Genomic DNA, 26,145 nt, shown 5'->3' on the forward strand with positions numbered 1-26,145 from the left:
TCGGCTGAGGGAGTCCATCGCTTCCACCCTATGCTCCGAAGCCTTCCTTCCACCACTCGCCATGGTGCTCACCGGACTTGTCGCCTCTCCTGCAGCGCACTTTACCGCGCATCCGCACGTTCTCTTTCCGTTCTCCACTCGTGGGTGGATCCTTCTTCTTTTCCCGCCAGCCATGCCAGCAGGCGGATCCCTCTCGCTAATGGACAAGTTCACTTTGCATTGCAGTCTTTACAGTGGGCGGGTATGGCTTTTGCACCATTCGGTAACCGGGCCCATGACAGGCGCAAGAGACTCGGGTTTACCGGGTCGGTCCATCCTGTTCGTGATGCCAAAATGGAGCGCCCACTAGGACCGTGAAGTACTTGGGCTGGGTCCAACGGTTCTTCAGAGGGTTGTCACGGTAGCAGTTACCCAGTCCGTGGCCCTGGGCATCCAATAAAATTAATGAAATGAAGGGGGAAATAAAGTCTATAGGGAGTTAGTTCATGACGCCACTTGTGGTTTTCGGCAGTGGATTGCCGACACTGCTTAAAGGGACCGCTGGGGCCGATGGTGATGCAGCAGAGGTGTTACAGCTCTCCATAGGTAGAGTTAGACCCCAGGGCAGTTAAAGACTGAAAGTCAATGGTGGTGAATGTTGTAGTGCAGGGCAGGTGACACAGTAAATAATTCTGAGGACACAGCAGGGTGCAGTTTCCACACTTTACTTACAGTTCTTAAGGTACCGTCACACTGAGCAACTTTTGAACGATAACGATAGCGATCCGTGACGTTGCATCGTCCTGGATAGCGATCTCGTTGTGTTTGACACGCAGCAGCGATCAGGATCCTGCTGTGACATCGCTGGTCGGAGCTAGAAGGCCAGAACTTTATTTTGTCGTCAGGTCACCCGCTGTCATCTCTGGATCGGCGTGTGTGACGCCGATCCAGCGATGAGTCCCCAGGTAACCAGGGTAAACATCGGGTTACTAAGCGCAGGGCCGCGCTTAGTAACCCGATGTTTACCCTGGTTACCATTGTAAAAGTAAAAAAAAAAAAAACACTACATACTTACATTCCAGTGTCTGTCACGTCCCTCGCCGTCAGCTTCCCGCACTGACTGTGAGCGTCGGCCGTAAAGCACAGCGGTGACGTCACCGCTGTGCCCTGCTTTACGGCGCGCGCTCACACAGTCAGTGCGGGAAGCTGAGGGCGAGGGACGTGACAGACACTGGAATGTAAGTATGTAGTGTTTTTTTTTTTTTTACTTTTACAATGGTAACCAGGGTAAACATCGGGTTACTAAGCGCGGCCCTGCGCTTAGTAACCCGATGTTTACCCTGGTTACCTGGGGACTTCGGCATCGTTGGTCGCTGGAGAGCTGTCTGTGTGACAGCTCCCAAGCGACCACACAAGGACCTTCCAACGATCACGGCCAGGTCGTATCGCTGGTCGTGATCGTTGGAAAGTTGATCAGTGTGACGGTACCTTTAGATGCAGTCCCCAGCCGGGTGCTGTATCCTCCGGGTCTGTGGTCCTGCCAGCTCTCAGGTAATTTGGTGTTTACTTTTTCCCAAGACACCCTTTCTTATGTTCCTTCTCTGGCCTTCTCTCTGCGCTGGCTCTCACCCTCTTGCCCTGTGTCTTACAAAGTGTACCAAGCCAGCAGCCTTGGATCCTGTCAGGCGACATCCTCCTGGTCCCCTTGATCCTATGTGGCTGCCTTTTCGGCGAATATGTGTGGATGTGGCTGTGGCACATACAGATACCACAGCCTAAGGCTTGCTGGCTGAGCCTTAGTTCCTCCAATAGTCTTGGGCCTGGTTCCCCCACTGTGTCCTGGTCCTTCCACCCAACTACAGTTGGCGTGGATTCAGGCGCCCAGGGTAGATTCCTCACTTCCCTGGCCCCTAGGAACCCTTCCTTCCTTCTCTCAGGAGCTTCTCTCTCCACATCTGCTTTCATCCACTCCTCCCCACCAACTCCTCACTCACTGACTGACTAACTCCTCCCTTTAACTGTCACTCTCTCCACCCACACCCTCTACCTAGTTCCCCCTCCAGCCTGAGATGGAGCCCTCCCTCAGTAGGGTTCCCTGCCAGATCCCCTGGCTTGGAGTGGTGTGGTGTTGGATGCTAGTATGGCTCTTGGGTAGTGCCCCCTCCTTACCCGAGAGCGGAGTACCACACCTCGGGATGAGGTGCAGTACCTCTGTGGCGACTGGACCCTCAGGGGCGCCACAGAGGCTTTAACAGGGTCAATACCTTCTTCTCATCACGCATTACTGAAAAGATCAAATATAAAGGAGCGGGAAGTTCCCTAAGTGCTAAAATCAGCCAAGTGAGCATAATCAAATGTTTAGACCACTAGTTCACCTTTATAGAAGGAGGGTTAATACAGATATTTCACAGTGAAACATTTCTGTAAAAAAGTAATTATACAAAGGGAAATGGAGTAATTAAAATGACAAAAAAAACGTGATCCCATATGTATGAAATAAATTAACTCAATGTTTATTCCTTTTTCCAAACAGGTAAAGAAGCGTTGCCATTAAATCAAAGGGACTTGTCTCTCAGGAGATTGAAGGTCATTCCATTAGAAATTTTGTTTGATACCAAAATTCAGTCCCTTAATCTTGATAGGAACAAACTTAAAAGCGCCTGTGGGATCGACCATCTTCACCAGCTGAAGATTTTAATTCTCTCCAAGAATGAACTAACTGATTTCCCTTTGGAAATTCAGAGTTTAACCCATTTAGAAAAGTTGGAGCTAAACCAAAATAAAATCAAGATCATTCCCACTGAAATATTTTCCAACCTAAAGAATCTTAAACATCTAAAATTAAACAACAACCGCCTTTCAAAACTACCAGTAGACTTGAGCAGCTGTTCCAAGCTACAGTACCTAAATGTATCCCACAATTTATTTACTGATTTTCCGGAATGTATCTTAGAAATAAAAAGTTTGAAAGAAGTCTACATGGGGAACAATAAGCTACAAAAACTACCTGCTAAACTTTTCCTTGATCTGTCCTTGAAAAAGTTGGTGGTTTCTTGCAACCATTTGAGGGAGCCTCCTGATGAAGTTTGTGTGGGTGGCCTCAAACAGATCCGCAGTTACTTTCTTCAGCTACAAGAAACCAAAGCCAAGGAAGACAAGAGGGTAAAAGTCATTTTTTTAGGTGCAAGTCTGGCAGGGAAGACGACCATAAGCAGGAGCCTCAGACAAGGTCACATTGTTCCTGCATCTTTGAATGAAAGGACAGTTGGCATAGAGATCAGTGAATTTCACATCCAAGACCTCACCTTCTTATTCTGGGACTTTGCCGGACATCTTGAGTATTACGTCACCCATCACGTTTTTATTACTCCTTATGCTCTTGTCATTCTTGTTGTTAATCTGCACAGGTGAGTTCAGATGGAAAGTTACAAAGAGGTAGAGAAAAAATTGACTTTGAGCTTTTGGTTTGATCCTGATTGATCACATACATTTATAAGCAGATCTCCATTGGCGTCCACCACTGCTGGAACCACTGTTGCAAAGAGAATGATGCCCGTGTAAACAAGCCAAACAAATCTGTTCCTACTTCTAATAATCTAGCAGAGAGTTCTGAATACTGTTTCAGGGTGAGCTCTCCATGTTGTCCCAACCTTAACATGGCAATCAGTCCCACGATTCTAGAGCCGATGTGGTTCTACAGTGAGTTTATGGAGCCTTTGTTGTTTTTCAGTGAGTGCAGAGATTTTGAACAGATTCTTAAAGACAGTGTAAGGTCTCAGATACAATGGGTGAAGTAAGCATTGAACTTGTCTCCAATTTTCTAACTAAATATATTTTTAAAGGTGATATTGACATGAAATTCTCACTTTAACAACCCATCCAATAAACACAGGCAAAGAAATCAAACCATAGATGTCCATAAATTAAGTTATGTACAATAATGAGAAATGACACATGGAAAAAGGATTGAACACGCTTACTGAAATGTAATTAATACTCCATATAAAAGCCTTTGTTGGTGATGACAGATTCAAGACGCCTCCTGTATGGAGAAACTGCTGTAGTTGCAGGCATTGCTCAGGTATAATTTTGGGGCATTCTTCCACACAAACAGTCTTCAAATCCTGAACGTTCGGTGGGCTCCTTGTATAAAATCTGAGCTTTAGCGCTTTCCACAAATTTTCTATTGGACTCAGGTCCGGTGATCGGCTCAGCCATTCTATCAGCTTTATTTTCCTCCTCTGAAACCAATTGAGAGTTCCCTTGGCTGTGGGTTCGGGATCATTGTCTTGCTGAAATGTCCACCCTCGTTTCATCTTCATTCTGGTAGATGACAGCAGATTTGTATCAAGAATATCTCAGTACATTTGTCCATTCAGCCTTCCTTCAGTCATATGAATGAGGTTTGACAGTGCCGCATGTAGAAAAATAGCCCCACACCTGTAGATGTTGAATATTTGAAAAATGCTGAAACCATATGTTAAATGCTGAAAAAAAAACAAATGCCTGAATTTTATTCTTTGGGTGTCTGCACTTCCATTAAAAATGCAAAAACATCGTCAATGTACCCCAAAATAGTATTAATAAAAACCGTAGCTCTGCATGTAAAAAAAAAACAACCATTAGTAGAAAAATAAAAAATTATACAGGTCTCAAGTAACGGAGGCCCAGACCAATTTTTTTTGTTCACAAAGTTCTGAACTATTTTAAATCCTAATATGTAAATCCTAATATGTAAATTATATTGCCAGGTCATTTTTAATCCACAATGAACGCCATTAAAAAAAAAAAAACTGAATTGCATTTTGCTTGCGGATTACTGCAATATTTTTTCAAACTGAGTGTTTTTGGTTTTACTATTCTCTTTTGTGTCTTCAGGTTTCTTGGTGGTGTGTGAACATGATCATACAGACTTGTTCACTGTGCAAGTGGCCCATGTGTTCCTGTTTCCATAATTGTTCTCTTGTGTCTACAAGACTGGGGAGTTCCACCACTCCTCTTGGGCTATCTGCACAAAAGCTGTTCTACCCTGTATGCACACATGGATTTTTCCTCTCTGAACCCTGTTCACACAGGTTATATACAGATGATCAGGTTTTTAAATACATCAGATAGGGATTGCATACATTAGTTAGGACTGCTCTGATAAGGGTATACCGTGAAGATTGGTAGAGCAGCTTAGTATACATTTTTTGCAAAAAACGTATCAACCAAATACCCTGTTTTTTATATCTTTTACTAGCACTTGCGGATTACTGCAACATTTTTTCAAACTGAGTGTTTTTGGTTTTACTATTCTCTTTTGTGTCTTCAGGTTTCTTGGTGGTGTGTGAACATGATCATACAGACTTGTTCACTGTGCAAGTAGCCCATGTGTTCCTGTTTCCATAATTGTTCTCTTGTGTCTACAAGACTGGGGAGTTCCACCACTCCTCTTGGGCTATCTGCACAAAAGCTGTTCTACCCTGTATGCACACATGGATTTTTCCTCTCTGAACCCTGTTCACACAGGTTATATACAGATGATCAGGTTTTTAAATACATCAGATAGGGATTGCATACATTAGTTAGGACTGCTCTGATAAGGGTATACCGTGAAGATTGGTAGAGCAGCTTAGTATACATTTTTTGCAAAAAACGTATCAACCAAATACCCTGTTTTTTACATCTTTTACTAGCACTTGCGGATTACTGCAACATTTTTTCAAACTGAGTGTTTTTGGTTTTACTATTCTCTTTTGTGTCTTCAGGTTTCTTGGTGGTGTGTGAACATGATCATACAGACTTGTTCACTGTGCAAGTAGCCCATGTGTTCCTGTTCCTGTTCCTGTTCCTATTAATAAAAACCGTAGCTCTGCATGTAAAAAAAAAACAACCATTAGTAGAAAAATAAAAAATTATACAGGTCTCAAGTAACGGAGGCCCAGACCAATTTTTTTTGTTCACAAAGTTCTGAACTATTTTAAATCCTAATATGTAAATTATATTGCCAGGTCATTTTTAATCCACAATGAACGCCATTAAAAAAAAAAAAACTGAATTGCATTTTGCTTACCTCACTTGGATTTTTTTCCCTTTTCTCAGTAGGTAAGGTAAAATGAATGGTGTCATTCAAAACTGCAACTCATCTTGCATAAAACTCACCCTGTCAATGGTAAAATTATAATGTTATGGATCTCGGGAGAAGGGGAGAAATTAATTGGAAAATTCAGAAGTTGGAAGTCACCTGAATGAATAATTGGTTAAATTATGATAAATCACGAACCCTTGTGTTTTTCAGGGTTGTTTAGTTTGATTTTAGTGGAAAGACCTTATGCACATTGCCATAGGTGAAATGCTTTTGAATTGCAAATAAAAGCTAATGTGCATTTTCATATTCACACAGGTACCAGGTTGCTGATGAACAGATTTTTATGGACTTTGTGGGTTTCTGGATTAAAAATCTGGTCATGAGGGTACCCAATTCAGTAGTTTTTACTGTGGGCACTCACACGGATTTATGCCAACCAGGGGAAGTGGAAGAGAAGTGTAAAGACATCGAACAAAGGATCTACAGGATGCTGAATGAATATAAGGCTAATCTCACCCACTTCATTAATAATCTGGAGGAACGTCAAGACTCTGAGCTCTATTTGGAACAGGCCGATAAGCTGAGAGAGTTGTCTAATTGCTCCATACATGTATGTGACCACGTCTTGTCATGCATATGATATGATTATGGGTTCAGCAGGAATGGTAATTATAATTGCAGGTGGAGATAAATTATTGTCAGGATAACTTAAAAAGTAACTATTCTGTAGGTTTTAAAGGGATTTTGTTACCTTCTGAAATGATATTTACCTGCAAAGATAGTGAAAATCTGCAGGTAAATAACACATATGTCATACCTGGCTGCTTAACTGGAGCAGCGGCTGCAGGGAGAAAATGAAATGATATCCTTCCTGCAGCTGCTCGCTTCTATTCATCGGGACGGTGCAGGAAGCTGTTATAGTCGCTGCTCACTATACTGTGAGTGCACTTTGATCACTCCTTGGCACTGATTGACAGTCTGCTCTGTACAGATACTCTGCACACACACACACACACACACACTCAATCAATGTCACAGGGAATAATTAAAGTACACTCTCTGTATAATGAGCAGTGACTGTAAATACTCACTGCACTGCATAACTGGATGTGGGCAGCTACAGGGAGGATATCAGTCAAAGGGAATCTGTCACCTGTTTTTTTCTATGTAATCTCAGAGCAGCATGATGTTGGGACAGATACCCTTATTTCAATGATGTGCCACTTACTGGGCTGCTTGATGTAGTTTTGATACAATCACTGTTTTCTCTGCTGCAGATCTAGCAGTTCTCTGAATGCTGAGCTTTGTATAACCCCGACCACACCACTGATTGGCAGCTGATTGGCAGCTTTCTTAGTACACTTTGCATAGGCGGAATGCCCGCTCAATCTGCAATCTGCAATAAGCTTCTCGTGATTCACAACCTTTTTTTCTCTCAATCTTGCCTTACTTGGCCTCACAAAAACATGGCTAACACCCTCTGACACCGCCTCCCCTGCTGCGCTGTGTTACGGAGGCCTCCAATTCACCCACACCCCTCAACCCGGCAACAAACATGGTGGAGGAGTGGGTCTTCTCCTTTCTTCTAACTGCACCTTTAACCCAATCCCACCTCTACCCTCCCTTATCCTCCGCTCTTTTGAAGTCCATTCTGTCCGCATCTACTCTCCCTCAAACCTCCAAGTGGCCGTCATATACCAACCTCCAGGCCCAGCCACTGCCTTTATTGACCAATTCTTCACCTGGCTTCTTCACTTTCTCTCTGCTGACATTCCCACCATCATCATGGGTGACTTCAACATCCCCATTGATACTCTTCAGTCAACAGCCTCCAAACTTTTGTCCCTTACCTCATCCTTTGGACTTGCTCAGTGGTCCTCCGCAGCCACCCACACTTGGTATTCACCCGTCTCTGCTCTCTATCTAACTTCACCACCTCCCCTCTCCCTCTATCCGACCACCATCTGCTCACCTTCTCATCCCTGTCCTCCTCACCGGTCACCCATGTCCAGCAACATGCGCACCGCCGCAGAAACCTTGCACACCTAGATACCCACACACTCTCTGACTCTATCCTACCACTGGCATCCATATCCTCACTCCATGACACAGACAGTGCCACTGCTTTCTACAATGCCACTCTTGCATCAGCTATTGACACAGTTGCCCCTCTCGTCCATGGCAGAGTGCGACATATCAATAGACAACCTTGGCACAAAAACACCACTAAAAAGCTCTGGCAAGTGTCCAGGGTTACAGAGCGGCGTTTCAAGAAAACACGCTTGCAAGACGACTTCACTGCATTCAAACAGGCAACACTCGCTTTTAATTCTGCTCTCACCTCTGCTAAACAGGCCTACTTCACAACCCTCGTATCTTCCCTATCCTACAACCCCAAACAGTTATTCAAAACCTTTAACTCCCTCCTCCGCCCCCCACTGCCTCCTCCAACCTCCCTCATCTCTGCAAAGGACTTTGCCACACACTTTAAAAATAAGATCGACCAGACAAGGCAAGTCTTCATTGTTCATCCACCACAACCCCTTTGTATACCAGACCAATGCCCAAACCCCATAACCTCCCTATCCAACATCACAAGGGGGGCTTAATTGTTTCCTCTCCAAATCGCACCTCACCACCTGTGTGCTGGACCCCATCCCATCCCACCTCCTCCCCAACCTCACCACCACACTTATCCCATCCCTAACCCACCTCTTCAACCTATCACTATCTTCTGGCACCTTCCCTTCTGCTTTCAAACATGCCACAATCACGCCTATTCTTAAAAAGCCAACCCTCAATCCAACTGCTATGTCCAGCTATTGCCCAATATCACTGCTCCCATTCGCTTCCAAACTCCTGGAGCAGCACGTCCACTCTGAACTTTCCTCCCACCTCTCATCCAACTTGCTCTTTGACAATCTACAATCTGGTTTCCACCCCCATCACTCAACTGAGACAGCCCTGACCAAAATTACTAACGACCTACCTACTGCCAAAGCTAATGGACAGTACTCTGTACTCCACCTCCTAGACCTGTCCTCTGCTTTTGACACAGTTGACCACTGCCTCCTACTACAGATCCTCTCTTCCTTTGGCATCAAAGACTTCGCCCTATCCTGGATCTCCTCGTACCTTTGCAACCGCACATTCAGCGTCTCCCACTCCCACACTACCTCCTCATCCTGCCCTCTCTCTGTTGGAGTCCCCCAAGGCTCTGTTCTAGGCCCCCTACTCTTCTCAATCTATACACTTGGCTTGGGACAACTCATAAAGTCCCACGGATTCCAGTAACACCTTTATGCTGATGACACTCAGATCTACCTCTCTGGCCCAGACGTCACCGCTCTGCTGTCCAGAATCCCAGAGTGCCTATCAGCCATATCCTCCTTCTTCTCCTCTCGCTTCCTCAACCTCAATGTGGACAAATCTGAACTCATCATCTTTCCTCCATCCCATAGATCTTCCTTACCTGACCTATCTATCGCAATCAATGACATCATGCTTTCCCCCGTACCGGAAGTCCGCTGCCTCGGAGTAACCTTTGACTCTGCCCTGTCCTTCAAACCGCACATTCAAGCTCTTTCCACCTCCTGTCACCTCCAGCTCAAAATATCTCCAGAATCCGTCCTTTCCTCAACCATCAATCTACTAAAATGCTTGTGCATGCCCTCATCATCTCCCGCCTTGACTACTGCAACATCCTTTTCTGTGGCCTCCCTGCTAACACCCTTGCACCTCTCCAGTCCATCCTTAACTCTGCTGCCCGACTAATTCATCTCTCTCTTCGCTACTCCTCTGTGTCCCCCCTCTGCAAATCTCTTCACTGGCTCCCATTCCCTCAGCGTATCCATTTCAAATTACTAATACTGACCTACAAAGCCATCCGTAAACTGTCTCCTCCATATATCTCTGAACTAATCTCCCGATATCTTCCCTCACGTAATCTTCGGTCCTCCCAAGACCTTCTTCTCTCCTGCACACTTATTCGCTCCTCATCCAATCGCCTCCAAGACTTCTCCCGAATATCCCCCATCCTCTAGAATTCTTTGCCCCAACACGTCCGACTATCAACCACATTCGGATCCTTCAGACGGAACCTGAAAACCCATCTCTTCAGGAAAGCCTACAGCCTGCACTGACCCCGCTGCCTCCTCATCACTACCGAAGCCACCGCCTCACCAACACCGGAGCTCCTGCAACCCTCAACCTACTGTCTCCTTCCCCACCATCCTGTAGAATGTAAGCCCGCAAGGGCAGGGTCCTCGCCCCTCTGTACCAGTCTGTCATTGTTAGTTTGTTTACTGTAAGTGATATCTGTAATTTGTATGTAACCCCTTCTCATGTACAGCGCCATGGAATCAATGGTGCTATATAAATAATAATAATAATAATAATAGGCAGAAAGCTGCCAATCAGTGGTGAAGGCAGGGTAATACAAAGCCTATGAATATGGAAGACTACATGGCAGCAGTTTTAATAGTCCTCTAGTGATAATCTCTTGGTAATTAAATATAGAAAAAGAAAACAAAAAGCAGCACCAAAAGAAAACAAAGGGTGGAAAAAATCCTTCCAGGTATATACCAAACCTCATACTATAGTCCAAAAAATGAAGGCAGCATTCCAATAGAAAAAAAGAAAGGGATTTATTGGCCCATGTGCAACGTTTCAGTCCAGGCTTGAGAAAGGTCCACATCACTTTCTTTTTTTCTATTGGAGTGCTGCCTTCATTTTTTGGTAATGAAATAGTGATTTTATGAAAATTAAAGCAAGCAGCTCAGTAAGTGAGACATAGCTGGAAACAGTGTCTCAGCCCCTAAATTATACTGCTTTTAGATTACTTAACAAAAACCTGCTGACAGATCCCCTTTCAAGTTCACTGAATGTAAATGTCTAATCATATTGGTTGTTATACACACAAGGCGGTATTAAGGTTCAAATGTTACTGGAAACCTAATTTTTGAACGGTTTGTATTTAACAGGTTTTGAATGTGTTCCCTATCAACGGTATGCGCTCCAATGACATTGAAAAGCTCCAGGATCATATATTAAATGCGGTACGCAAGGAAGAACTATTTCTAAATGTAATAAAAATGCTGCCCCCTATCTACAAAGTGGTGGAAAATGCCTTACTTGAAGTGAAACACAATGAGGATACTCCACCGCATGGTAAGTTAAAATACCAAACCGGACACTCTTCATCAGACAGATGTGAAAAACTCATGTTAGAACAGCCGGAAGAGCCATTATTAGAACATAGGACCAGGGGCGGACATACCACTGGGCCAACCTGTGAAGCCGCACCTGGTCCCAAAAGTAAGTGGTCAATTTTCACCTCCAAAACCGGCAGAATTGTGCATGATGATGAGTTATTGACCGGCACGGAGACCTTCATCTGTGTTTTCCCCTGCAAAAGAGTCGTATGTACTTCATGGAACCACGCAAACATGGGAAGAACATGCAAACTCTATGCAGATGTTATCCTTGGCGGGACTAATCCCAGAACCTCAGCACTGCAGAGCAACAGTGCTAACCACTGAGCCACCATCATTGCTGTGCTCTATTTTCTGTTCATGGTAGCATTTAACGTTCTAAGCTGCATCTTCCTTTGCTAAGTTACACTAACTTTTTAAAAAGTGTAAAGGTGTAAAATGTCAAACGTGATTACGAAGTACTGATTGTGCAAAAATGTGCAACTTTTCTACACCAGTTTTTTGCCTCCTTACGAATAAGTTGTAATTGAGAAATCTTCTTGAACCTATAAGATATTTACCACTAATACTTGTCTCTCAGGAATAATGGATTTAGATCATCTTTTAAATGAGGTTCTGCTCATCACCAAAACTGAACTGGACAAAGATCTGCTCAAAGATATTTTACGGTATCTTCATAGAATTGGCCTCATTGTGTGGTATGAAGACATCAAGGCTTTGCTAGCTGAACACCGTATTTCTGAAACCTTCGTTCCTCATCACAGTTTTCAAGGTTTGTTTCCATTAGACTCTGATGTTTCTGTCCATTTACTGCCTAGTAGCTCAATTTACAAATGTTTTAGGCTTCGGTTACAATGTTCTTTTCATCAATTTTTCTAAGCACTCTACTTATTGAAATATATCTGCTACGTTACAGATGCTCATCAGGCACGATCTCCACCACCAACTTGGGGCAATACCAGCTGAAGTTCTTATTTCTGAAAGAGCCTTCAAGCGTGATCTTCTGAAGTGGCAAGAAATGCTACAATCTAAGGCAATGATTCGTTTTAAAGCCATTAGGGTTTTGGTGAAACATCAGCTAGAGACCCTATCCCTGCCGGATTCGGAGGATCTGTTCCATGATCTGACCGGATATGGGACACAGAAAGGGAAGCTACTAAGCCTCCTCTTGCATTTCCAGATATGCATGTCTGTAAAAAACATAAAGCAACTAAATCCAAGAGCCGCTGAGTTTTTTCCCGGGAATCCATGGTGTGAACAAGACACACGGAAAGAATTGTGCTACCTATTTCCCACCTATCTCAGCAATTTCATGGAAGTTAATGAGCGGTGGGGAGGAGACCATGATGAGGACATTCATGTTAGAGTCTACTTTACTCCTCAAGTTCCAGAAGGATTTTTTCAAAGGTATGGCTTAGTTAACTTTTTATTTCTCAGAGTTGTTCCTTTTTTGTTCAAGTAGTAATTTTTCAAATCAAAATGGAGGTAGAAAGGACGAGGATATAGAGAGCATAACAACATACGTATATCTCCAAAACTTTATGGTAGACTGGATCCAAACTCTGGGAACTCACATTAATCCTCAGAATTAAGGGGGTGGAGAGCTGATTTAGTGTTACAACCTTTTCCAAATATTCCTTGCACGGCTCGGAGGCCATGACACCATTTGCGAGTGAGAAAAAGTTAAGAGAGCTCAGCGTTAATCCAGTTCTGCATCCTCGTCAGTCTCAGGTTTGGTGGGGGGTGGCACAGTGTTTATCAAGTAAAGGCATATCCAAACGATATGCCAAGAGTTTGTACCTCTTAAAATTTATATTGTACCATGCACTCAACTACTAGTCTGGTACCAAGCAGAGTAATTCAATGAAGCCTAGGAATCCTACGATTTCTGTAGGATACAGATGCCTAAGAGATAGAGCACAATGCTAAGTTTGCTCTTCGAGATTATTGCAATGCAAGGGCTCTGGAGGTCAGAAAGAAGGAAGTCTTGGCTAATTATTTAAATTGCATGGTTAAAGGGATTTTCCAGCCCCCATATAAGAATCAGTATGTTAGCACTCCCCATTAACCCTCACAAGTTTTTTTTTGTTCCCTTACTTCTTACAGCTCTCCATGCTGTCACCTCCGCACATCCATCTGTTGACTGGTTGTGCTCCCAGTTTCTGGATGCTTGCACTACATTTCCCATCCTGCATTGCGCCAGTGCTCTCTCCACAATAGGCTTTATTGCTTGTAAGCTCTCTTACTCCTTCCACCAGGGCCGGCCTGTATAATACTTTGCAATGATCCATTGTGCATGTGCTGTTGAGATTGGAAATTGTGCATGCGCGGAAGGACTAGCAATGGGCACTTCAAGTTTTTTCTTTGGATGAACTGGATCACTTTAGTCAACTTACTAAAGAGAGCCAGCTCTTTTGGCTCCCAAATAGTTCTCTATTAAATCACATTTCATGTGTAAATGAACACAAAATGTAGGGTAAAAAAAACAGACAATACGACAGTGTTGAAACACAGACTCCGATTGTTCATATGAGGGAGCAGACTGAAAGTGCAGGCTTGGGGGAGCTCAGTCTCCTCGGCCCCGATTTACCACTGTCATTAGTGGTTATGTCTAGAGTTGAGCCAATTTTTCAATATTCGGTTTGGATGACATCCGCCGGCGAATATTGTATTTGCAATATTTGCCAAACACAGCCGAATGTCATTTGAGTCAATGGGAGGACAGTTGACCGAATATGTTCCGAAACGATCGTCAAACATAAATTCGACACGAATAGGATATAAATATGGCAGGAACACGGCAAATTCTGGAACTGATTCCGACCATATTCGCTCATCTCTAGTTATGTCCTATACACAGCTCAAAGTAGAAGACAACGCAGAGTGCTGTGTATGAGACATTACACAGAAAGTGAGAAGAATTCAGATGGGAAGATAAAAGTGCTGGACAACCCCTTTAGTGCCTAACTACATTATATTGTTTTTTCCTCTTTGCATTTCAGCAGTCATAATGGTTTTACAGTATATTTATGTGGCTGTATGGCTGTTTGTGCTCCTTTTTTATACCTGTTATTCACTCTGGGGTTTTTTTGTGGTGCAGATATTAAAAAAAAAGTGATTTAATCTTTGGTTTTTATTCCATTTTTTTTATACCGCTCATATTTCATGCTAAATTGACTATGATTATTATGGTCATGCAGATGCATAAGTGTCATTTTTTTTATTTTTCTCAATGTATGTACATAAAAGTTTTTTTTTATGTATATATCTAATTGTGTTTTTATTTTCGTATTTTTTTTAAATTACATTATTATGTTTGCTATTAATATTAGTTGTATTACATTTTTAAATAAGGGGAAACTGTCATATTCCCAAAAGCTTTTATCCTGCAAACACAGGGTTAATCTTCAGCATTACAATGCTGTCCTGCTGCCTTACTGAAAGCTCATAGAAAATGAATTTTATTGATTTGTACCGTACTGAACTAAATATATTAAAATTATGCATTCCTCCGGTAGCTACTGACCTCTACAGTCATCGCTCAGCACACAGTGAACCTACACTTTGATTGACAGTTCGCTCTACAGTGCATCAATACAGAGTGAACTGTCAATCAAAGTGCTTACAGCAGCCACTACTGTGTACTAGATTGTGACAGTCACAACTCCAAGCACTCCACTACCACCGAAAGTCAGCGGCTCCTGGGAGGAATAAAGTTCATTTTCTCCCTGTGGCTGTACTTTCACCACGATGGCTGGACAGCTTCATAATATACACCAGTGTCCACTAATAATATTAATGGCACTTCATTTATACTGAAACAACAACAAAAATGTGATCCAAATGTACAAATGACTGAGTAAAGACGAGATCCATGATAAAATGTTATTTTTATTAAATCACAAATGACTAAAAAAAGGTAACAGACAAGAAAATTACAAGGGACCCTGATAGGTAAAAATTATTCAGAAGAAAAAGGAATGCTACAATATAGATGGAGTGCACAGTGTGCACAGAGCAATTGACACTTTATAAAAATATAAGGCCTATAGGTAATCAATATCAGAAGAACAAAAAAAAAGGAGAAGAAAAAGAACCTATAAATCTCATATAATGATCCAAGTAGAGTAATAATATACCGTAAGCAATGCAGTAAATGTGGACTTTTTAATGAGCATTTACGCTGCAGTATACAGGTAAGTAAATTTAATGAGGATCATTATTAAGCTCCAAGTAATGTCCATAATGAATGCCCCTCAAGATAGTAGGATTAACCTGCCAATTAAATTATAGTATACATAATGGAAAAAGTGCCATGTGCAGATCTATTCCGTAGACATAGATGTAACTGATGTCCAGGATTAAAGTGAACACCTCAGCGTCCCCTCACCCCGACGCGCGTTTTGCTGACAGCTTCTTCCGGGGGTGTAGCTTGTCTGTTACAGTTTTAAGTCATTTGTGATTTCATAAAACTAACATTTTATCATGGATCTCTTCATTACTCAATCCTTTGTACATTTGGCTCGAGTTTTTGGTGGTCAATAATGCTATTGACATGCAGTTTAGCCCTATATCTGCAGTTTAATAGCATCATGACAGGTTTCTTTTTAAGGGAGTATAGTTTTACTTGTTTATTTTAAACAAATTGTTCTGTATCATTATATCATAGGCGACTATGTGCCCTAAGAGCAGGTTTATTGTCAATGCTGGCTGCACAATGGTTTCCCAATCTCTGTTCCTGTCACATGGAAACTTGGTGAACTAATCAAATTGGGGGATGGCCCCATAGCCTACTTTAATCCTTCAGTAGTCACTTTTGACTACAGTGATCCCATGAACAAATCTGTTGTGAATTCTGCTTTTGGGCTCCCTCCGGTGGTTGTAGGTGGTAATGCAGTTGTCCCTAGGCTGCAGTCCTGGACAGGTTTATCTGTTGATTGCAATTCTGACTGGGGTATTTAGGTTTGCAGGACTCATTAGTCCTTGCCAGTTGTCAATGTTTCTTGGGAAGTGTTGGATCTCTGTCTGGCTTCTCCTGCTTAGCTGCCAATTCAGCAAAGATAAGTTACATAGTTACATAGTTACATAGTTATTAAGGTTGAAGGAAGACTATATGTCCATCTAGTTCAACCCATAGCCTAACCTAACATGCCCTAACATGTTGATCCAGAGGAAGGCAAAAAAACCCCATGTGCAAAGAGTAAGCTCCACATTGGGGAAAAAAATTCCTTCCCGACTCCACATACGGCAATCAGACTAGTTCCCTGGATCAACGCCCTATCAAGGAATCTAGTGTATATACCCTGTAACATTATACTTTTCCAGAAAGGTATCCAGTCCCCTCTTAAATTTAAGTAATGAATCACTCATTACAACATCATACGGCAGAGAGTTCCATAGTCTCACTGCTCTTACAGTAAAGAATCCGTGTCTGTTATTATGCTTAAACCTTTTTTCCTCCAACCGCAGAGGATGCCCCCTTGTCCCTGTTTCAGGTCTATGATTAAAAAGATCATCAGAAAGGTCTTTGTACTGTCCCCTCATATATTTATACATTAAAATGAGATCACCCCTTAGTCTTCGTTTTTCCAAACTAAATAGCCCCAAGTGTAATAACCTATCTTGGTATTGCAGACCCCCCAGTCCTCTAATAACCTTGGTCGCTCTTCTCTGCACCCGCTCCAGTTCAGCTATGTCTTTCTTATACACCGGAGACCAGAACTGTGCACAGTATTCTAAGTGTGGTCGAACTAGTGACTTGTATAGAGGTAAAATTATATTCTCCTCATGAGCATCTATGCCTCTTTTAATGCATCCCATTATTTTATTTGCCTTTGTAGCAGCTGCCTGACACTGGCCACTGAATTTAAGTTTGTCATCCACCCATACACCCAGGTCTTTTTCATTGACGGTTTTGCCCAGAGTTTTAGAATTAAGCACATAAGTATACATCTTATTACTTCTACCCAAGTGCATGACCTTACATTTATCCCCATTAAAGCTCATTTGCCATTTATCAGCCCAAGCTTCTAGTTTACATAAATCATCCTGTAATATAAAATTGTCCTCCTCTGTATTGATTACCCTGCAGAGTTTAGTGTCATCTGCAAATATTGAAATTCTACTCTGAATGCCCCCTACAAGGTCATTAATAAATATGTTAAAAAGAAGAGGGCCCAATACTGACCCCTGTGGTACCCCACTGCTAACCGCTACCCTGTCTGAGTGTGCTCCATTAATAACCACCCTTTGTTTCCTATCCCTGAGCCAGCTCTCAACCCACTTGCACATATTTTCCCCTATCCCCATTATTCTCATTTTATGTATCAACCTTTTGTGTGGCACCGTATCAAAAGCTTTTGAAAAGTCCATATACACTACATCCACTGGGTTCCCTTGGTCCAATCCGGAACTTACCTCTTCATAGAAACTGATCAAATTAGTCTGACATGAACGGTCCCTAGTAAACCCGTGCTGATACTGGGTCATGAGGTTATTCCTCTTCAGATACTCCAGTATAGCGTCCCTTAGAATGCCCTCCAGGATTTTACCCACAGTAGAGGTTAAGCTTACTGGCCTATAGTTTCCGAGTTCAGTTTTTGTTCCCTTTTTGAATATTGGCACCACATTTGCTATACGCCAGTCCTGTGGCACAGACCCTGTTATTATGGAGTCTTTAAATATTAAAAATAATGGTCTATCAATGACTGTACTTAATTCCTGCAGTACTCGAGGGTGTATCCCATCCGGGCCCGGAGATTTGTCAATTTTAGTGATTTTTAGACGCCGCCGCACTTCCTGCTGGGTTAAGCAGGTGACATTTAATTGGGAATTTTTATCACTAGACATTTTGTCTGCCATGGGATTTTCTTGTGTAAATACTGATGAAAAAAAGTCATTTAGCATATTGGCTTTTTCCTCATCCTCATCCACCATCTCACCCAGACTATTTTTAAGGGGGCCAACACTATCATTTTTTAGTTTCTTACTATTTATGTAGTTAAAGAATATTTTAGGATTATTTTTACTCTCTCTGGCAATGAGTCTCTCTGTCTCAATCTTTGCTGCCTTGATTTGCTTTTTACAGAATTTATTTAATTTTCTGTATTTATTTAATGCCTCCTCACTACCTACTTCCTTTAATTCTCTAAATGCTTTCTTTTTGTCCCTTATTGCGCCCCTTACAGCTCTATTTAGCCATATTGGTTTCCTCCTATTTCTAGTATGTTTATTCCCATACGGTATATACTGTGCACAGGTCCTATCCAGGATGCTAATAAACGTCTCCCATTTTCTCTGTGTATTTTTGTGTCTCAGGATATCGTCCCAGTTAATTGCACCAAGATCCTCTCTCATCCTTTGGAAATTTGCCCTCCTGAAGTTTAGTGTCCTTGTAACCCCTCTACTACACATCTTTTTAAAGGATACATGAAAACTTATTATTTTGTGATCGCTATTTCCCAAGTAACCCCCAACCCTTATATTTGATATGCGGTCTGGCCTGTTGGTTAATATTAGGTCTAGCAGTGCCCCCCTTCTTGTTGGGTCCTGAACCAGTTGTGAAAGGTAATTGTCTCTCATAATTGTCAAAAACCGATTACCTTTGCTGGAACTGCAGGTTTCTGTTCCCCAATCTATTTCAGGGTAGTTGAAGTCCCCCATAATAATGACTTCTCCTTGAGTCGCAGCTTCATCTATTTGCTTTACGAGGATATTCTCCATTGCTTCCATTATTTTTGGAGATTTATAACAAACCCCTATCAGTAATTTATTATTTTTTCCCCCTCCCCTTATCTCCACCCACAGGGATTCTACATTTTCATTAAATTCACCTATATTATCGCGCAGGATGGGTTTTAAGGATGATTTTACATACAGACACACCCCTCCCCCTCGCTTATCTGTACGGTCATTTCTGAACAGGCTATAGCCCTGCAAGTTAACAGCCCAGTCATGGCTCACATCCAGCCACGTTTCTGATATCCCCACCATGTCATAATTATGCTCCAACAACATTAGTTCTAATTCGTCCATTTTGTTGGCGAGGCTTCTGGCATTAGTATACATGCACTTTATGTTCCTCTCTGTACTTCTATTTCTTAAATTATTAACTGTTCTGACCCCACCCCCCATGCCACCGCCACCCCCAACTTCCTTATTTGTGCCCAGGACTCTGTCTGCACTATCTTCCCCTCCTATAAAATGAATACCCTCCCCCCCAATTCCTAGTTTAAACACTCCTCCAACCTTCTAGCCATTCTCTCCCCCAGCACAGCTGCACCCTCCCCATTGAGGTGCAGCCCGTCCCTAGCGTAGAGCCTGTAGCCAACTGAGAAGTCGGCCCAGTTCTGCAGGAACCCAAACCCCTCTTTCCTACACCAATTCTTGAGCCACTTATTAACCTCCCTAATCTCCCGTTGCCTCTCTGGCGTGGCACGTGGTACCGGCAGTATTTCGGAAAATACCACGTTGGAGGTCCTTGCTTTCAGCTTGCAGCCTAATTCCCTGAAATCATCTTTAAGGACCTTCCACCTACCTCTAACTTTGTCATTAGTGCCAATGTGCACCATGACCGCTGGGTCCTCACCAGCCCCTCCCAATAATCTGTCCACCCGATCAGCGATGTGTCGGACTCGAGCGCCAGGTAGGCAGCACACCATTCGACGATCCCTGTCTTTGTGACAGATTGCCCTATCTGTTCCCCTAATAATTGAGTCGCCCACTACCAGCACCTGTCTGGCCTGCCCTGCTCTCCTATTTCCCTCCTTACTGGAGCAGTCACTCCTCCGGCTTTCAGAGGACATGCCTGGCTGCAGCAGTGCTACCCCTGTACTGGCACCCCCCTCATCTGCCAACTTAGCAAACTTATTGGGGTGTTCCAGATCAGGACTAGCCTCCCTGGCACTCTTCCCTCTACCCCGCTTCCTAACTGTCACCCAGCTTGCTACTTCATTGTCCTGCAGCTCCATCCCACCATCCCCCCCCTCATCTGTCCCATTGAGCGTCTGCTCCATGAGCAGAAGACTCCTCTCCATGTTGTCTATGGATCTCAGTGTTGCCAGCTGCACATTTAGAGTCAGAATCTGGGTTTCCAAATGCACAACGTGCTCACATCTCGCACAGCAGTATGCACCCTCGATCGGCTGCTCAAGGACTGCATACATGTGGCAAGATGTGCACTGGATGGCATTAACAATCGTGGAGCACATTTCCTAATGGGGATTGCACCAGACAGAACAGTTCAATAAAAAAATAAATAAATACAAAGTATTAATAAAAATCAGACAGCAATTCAGTAAATCCTCCCCTGAAAACTCCCTGACTCCAAAGTCACTGAATCACAAGTCACACTTACCGCCGTCCACACTTACGCTCAGCTCACACTCAGCTCGCTCACACTCGCTCTGCTGAAGATATATAGAGATTTTTTTTTTTTTTTTTTTTCCTAGTTCCCCTCAACAGCAATCAACCTTGCTGTTCAAATGCACTTCCAAAAAAAAAAAAAAAAAAGGAAAAAAAAAAAGGAAAAAAAAAAAAAGGAAAAAAAAAGTCTGTTTCTTTTTCTATGGCACACAAGCTGTGTAATTGTTTTTTGATTGTATTCCTGCTCTGAGTGTAGGAGTCTCTGGAGTTGCAGATATACGTTCCACGTCTTTAGTTAGATGGAGGAATTTTTTGTATAATCTGCTGTGGATATTTTTGGAAGGGTTTTAATACTGACCGCACAGAACTCTGTCCTATACTTTCCTATTTTAGCTAGAGTGGCCTCTTGTGCTGAATCCTGTTTTCTGCTTGTGTTTGTCTTTCCTCTCCTACTCACAGCCATTATTTGTGGGGGGCTGCCTATCCTTTGGGGTTCTGCTCTGAGGCAAGGTAGTTTTCCTATTTCCATCTATAGGGGTATTTAGTCCTCCGGCTGTGACGAGGTGTCTAGGTGTGTTAGGTACACCCCACGGCTACTTCTGGTTGCTGTGTTAAGATCAGGATTTGCGGTCAGTATAGTTACCACCTACTCCAGTGAAAGTTTTCATGCTGCTCCAAGGTCACCGGATCATAACACAAATCATGGTATTTGCAGACCAATTTTCTAACCCATTCTCTTTATATTACAGACTTATGGTAAAATCTTGCTCATTTTATTCCACGCATTGGGTAGAAAAAGACAAATTTCTTTTAGCAAACAATGGGAAACCGCTGTTGGTGAAACAGTTTAACCAGAGAGCAGACAGTTATCTTGAGATTCGGAGCCGAAAACCAAAAGGACCCAATGGTAAGTCCGAACATCTCCACATTTTTTTATAGTCATCTACGACAAATGATTGGGAGTACCAGATAAACTGACTTTTACTATTTCTAATGTGAAAAAAAAATCTTTGTAAATATTCAGATTTCCGGTCTGTTTGGGATTTCCTGCTAAGCATTCTGTCCATTGCGGAGAAGCTTTGCAAGGAGTGGCCTGGCCTCTTCTACTATATCCGATCACCATGTAGGACAATTGGATGTCCAGATGAGTTTGAGTGGCCAGACATGGAAACGACCGGCTCTATCTACGATATGTACGTACTCATATAGTAACATTTCACCTGTTTGAAACTGATCTTCAGCACTTAGAATAGTGATTATTGTGCATGCCTTGTTCGTTGATAAAGGCATTCTCTGCTTTGGAAAATTCCTATATATTAGAAGGGTTCCTTGGTATCAAAGTGATCAGGAAGAGCCCCTTGACAATAAGTTACGGTAATCACAAAGTATCTTAAAAAGGGGTTCTCCAGATTTGAATACTCATGACAAATTCCTTTTTCGAAATTTAGGGTATAGTAAGGGAATATTCCCACTTTCAAGACTCTCATCTAAGCTCCTCAACATTGAAATTACAACACCAAGAAGGAAAAGATGTGGAATTAGAGAATCTTTCCTCACATTTGTCCCAGAGGCTGTTTTTCAACACGACAACGCCAGACCACGTGATGCTTGTGCCACAGCCAGCAGCCTGCATGGCCTTAGCATGTTACCGTGGCCTGCAACACCTCTGGACTTGTCCTCCATCCAGCCCTTCTCGGACCTCATTGGTCTTCAATTTGCAATGGCAGCTGCCAGCAGCGGATCTTGATGATTTGCACATTTCTCAGATGACCATTAATAACCTTATTGATAACAGCAAAGGCTGTAAGTGCTTGGATTTCTGAGTTAATGAAGATATTTTGAAAATGTTGTATTTTTTATCATTTGCATATCAGTAACATGTCTACTCGTCCCGTGATTTTCATAATTTCACGTATTTTCCTTCTTGGCATTGCAATTTTAGTGTTGAGGAGTGGAAATGCTAGAGCAAAGAAACCCTTGAAAAAGTGTATCTCGCTCTATGGAACTTTGCATTTCTCACCATTACACAGACAGTCGCATCTTAACGAAACACAGGCAGGGCCGGACAGGGAATAAATTCAGCCCTGGTATTTGAAGTTACACAGGCCCACTTGTCACCTGGTGACTGTATAATATCTTTGTACACTTGTAGGTTACAAGAAGTGAGGGGAGTGTAACACAACAATATAACATATAATCACAGCTGTATCCAGCATTACAGCTCAGTCCTATTTATTGCTTTTAGTTGCAGTACCAAGAAAAGCCGCTACTTTACCTACATAACTGGATCTCGTAGATAATGAAGGGATGAGACGACCAAAGGCTGTGGAACCTCATTCTGATGCTCCATAAGTTTTGCCTACAGCCACTTTTGGTTCCGCTGCGCAGCACGAGACCCGGTGACTCTGAAGAGCGGTGACATCAGTAACGTCACCGCTCTTCAGATATTCCGGGTCTTGCGCTGAGCTCGGCGACTGTGAAGAGCGGTATTGTTACTACTGTCACCACTCTTCAGAGTCCCTGGGTCTCGCCAGGTCTGGGGAAGTAGTGGGGATGTCTGATAGACACCTCTCCATTACTTACACCAGGGATTGATAGCAGCTGACATTACGCAGCTGACATCAACCCTAAAAATCATTACACATACCAGAATTAAATGCTTTGGCGGCTGGGAAAAGCAGTAGAGTTAGCGCTATTCCCAGGTGCCGGGTGCTAACTACAACTGTCATCATCTTTGCCTCATCTCCTTGTGAAGCATTTCTGCTGTATTTACATGCCCTGATCTCAGGCCACTAAACGAGTGTGATCGACAATACTGAAGTCGTTCGCTTGTTTCCCAGCCTCTTTACACCAACTGAGAAAGAATGAAGGGAACAGAACAATCACAATTAGATATTATTATTATTTATTATTATAGCGCCATTTATTCCATGGCGCTTTACATGTGAGGAGGGGTATACATAATAAAACAAGTACAATAATCTTGAACAATACAAGTCACAACTGGTACAGGAGGAGAGAGGACCCTGCCCGCGAGGGCTCACAATCTACAAGGGATGGGTGAGGATACAGTAGGTAGGGTAGAGCTGGCCGTGCAGCGGTTTGGTCGATCAGTGGTTACTGCAGGTTGTAGGCTTGTCGGAAGAGGTGGGTCTTCAGGTTCTTTTTGAAGGTTTCGATGGTAGGCGAGAGTCTGATATGTTGTGGTAGAGAATTCCAGAGTAGGGGATATGCACGAGAGAAATCTTGTATGCGATTGTGGGAAGAGGAGATAAGAGGGAAGTAGAGAAGGGGATCTTGTGAGGATCGGAGGTTGCGTGCAGGAGAGTACCGGGAGACGAGGTCGCAGATGTATGGAGGAGACAGGTTGTGGATGGCTTTGTATGTCATGGTTAGGCTTTTGTACTGGAGTCTCTGGGTGATGGGGAGCCAGTGCAGGGATTGACAGAGGGGAGAGGCCGGGGAATAGCGGGGGGACAGGTGGTTTAGTCGGGCAGCAGAGTTTAGAATAGATTGGAGGGGTGCAAAAGTGTTAGAGGGGAGGCCACAGAGCAGGAGGTTGCAGTAGTCAAGGCGGGAGATGATGAGGGCATGGACTAGGGTCTTTGCGGATTCTTGGATTAGGAATGTGCGGGTCCGTGAAATATTTTTGAGTTGGAGGCAGCAGGAAGTGGAAAGGGATTGGATATGTGGTTTAAAAGAGAGATCAGTGTCAAGGATTACCCCAAGACAGCGGGCTTGTGGGACTGGGGAGTGTGGGCAGCCGTTTACTGTAATCGATAGGTTCGTTGGGGAGCTCGTGTGAGATGGGGGAAAGATGATGAATTCTGTTTTGTCCATGTTAAGTTTTAGAAATCTAGTGGAGAAGAAGGATGAAATAGCAGAAAGACATTGAGGGATTCTGGTTAGTAGGGTGGTAATATCTGGTCCAGAGATGTAGATCTGTGTGTCGTCAGCATAGAGATGATATTGAAAGCCGTGAGATTCTATGAGCTGTCCCAGGCCAAAGGTGTAAATGGAGATGAGCAGGGGTCCTAGAACTGAACCTTGCGGGACTCCCACAGATAGGGGGCGAGGTGAGGAGGTGGTGTGTGAGTGGGAGACGCTGAATGTACGGTCAGTTAGGTAGATCAATCTGTCCCCATACAGTATCATGTTATCAGCAGCACATCTACAGTTTACACCGGCGATGTGCTGCTGAGAACAAGGATTTCTGTTCCCATATAAACAATCCAATCACTCGATGAATAGGCAGCATTTTGCTTGTTTAGTATAATACACCCCATAGTCCTCCATATATTATAATGTGCACCTCAGTCCTCCATATAGTATAATACACTCGTCAGTCCTCCATATAGTATAATTCACTCCTCAGTCCTCCATATAGTATAATAGACTCCTCATTGTCCTCCATATATTAAAATATACTGCAATTCCTCCATATAGTATAATACACTCCTCAATCCTCCATATAGTATAATACACTCCTCCATATAGTATAATACCCTCCTCAGTCCTCCATCTATATATATAATTGTCTAAGGGTTTTTCCGTCTGTCTGTCTTTCTGTCTGTCTGTCCGTCCTGGAAATCCCACGTCCCTGATTGGTCGATGCCGCCAGGTCTCGACCAATCAGCGACGGGCACAGTATCGACGTAGAAATCCCGCGTCTCTGATTGGTCGAGGCTGCCAGGCCTCGACCAATCAGCGACGGGCACAGCGACGATGATGTCATAAAGGACGTAGACATCCCGCGGCCTCGACCAATCAGCAACGGGCACAGCGATGATGATGTCATAATGGTTGCCATGGCGACGATGTCATAAAGGTTGCCTCGATCAATCAGCGACGGACACAGTCTGCCGCGAATTCTGGAATCATCATTGTCCATATACTACGGGGACATGCATATTCTAGAATACCCGATGCGTTAGAATCGGGCCACAATCTAGTATAGTATATTAACCGAAAAAGAGAAGGGCTCAAATCATAAGCTCATCCACAAGTACATAAATATATCCCAAAACAGAAAAATGGATATCAGAGCAATTAAAATATTGGAGAACATGGAGAACAACCCCAACGCGCGTTTCCTTGGGGGAAGCATTACAGCGAAACGCGCGTTGGGGTTGTTCTCCACGTCCTTATGCTAAGGTTGGTCTAATATGGGCATTTCTTACTGATTGTTAAACCTTTAGAGTACTTCTCAGGGTCTCTATTGAGCTATGACATGATATATATGCATTGGGTGCTTTATATACTCTGAAAATGCGGGTCTTATATTTTCTAACCATATAGGAGGCACCCTTTTTGGTATTCCTTGTAATGCATGCAGGCTATTTTATAATTATATTTATTATTGGCTTTTTTTGCACACATTTCTTATTGGATAACTCATGGCTTGTTGCATATTGACATTATTATTATTGACCTAGCTGTTTGTTAATTTGGACGTGTCGCTTGGTGTCACTGTAACCCTGTGCCTTTTTTGTCTTTTATGTCTTGTTATATTTATTTATC

At 43.1% G+C, this 26,145-nt stretch overlaps 1 protein-coding gene across 1 annotated transcript in view; it reads left to right on the top strand.

The window, feature by feature from the left end:
* LOC138648844 (malignant fibrous histiocytoma-amplified sequence 1-like) overlaps positions 1–26,145 on the top strand; it is a 33,659-nt gene that overhangs the window by 2,155 nt on the left and 5,359 nt on the right. The window contains 8 exon segments of the mRNA XM_069738795.1: positions 2,513–3,386; positions 6,365–6,659; positions 11,032–11,218; positions 11,843–11,982; positions 11,984–12,034; positions 12,179–12,669; positions 21,375–21,532; positions 21,650–21,818. Of these exon segments, the coding sequence (XP_069594896.1) occupies positions 2,513–3,386; positions 6,365–6,659; positions 11,032–11,218; positions 11,843–11,982; positions 11,984–12,034; positions 12,179–12,669; positions 21,375–21,532; positions 21,650–21,818 (2,365 nt within the window).

This window comes from Ranitomeya imitator, chromosome 9 (genome assembly GCF_032444005.1).
Source record: "Ranitomeya imitator isolate aRanImi1 chromosome 9, aRanImi1.pri, whole genome shotgun sequence".
Classification (NCBI taxonomy): Eukaryota; Metazoa; Chordata; class Amphibia; order Anura; family Dendrobatidae; genus Ranitomeya; species Ranitomeya imitator.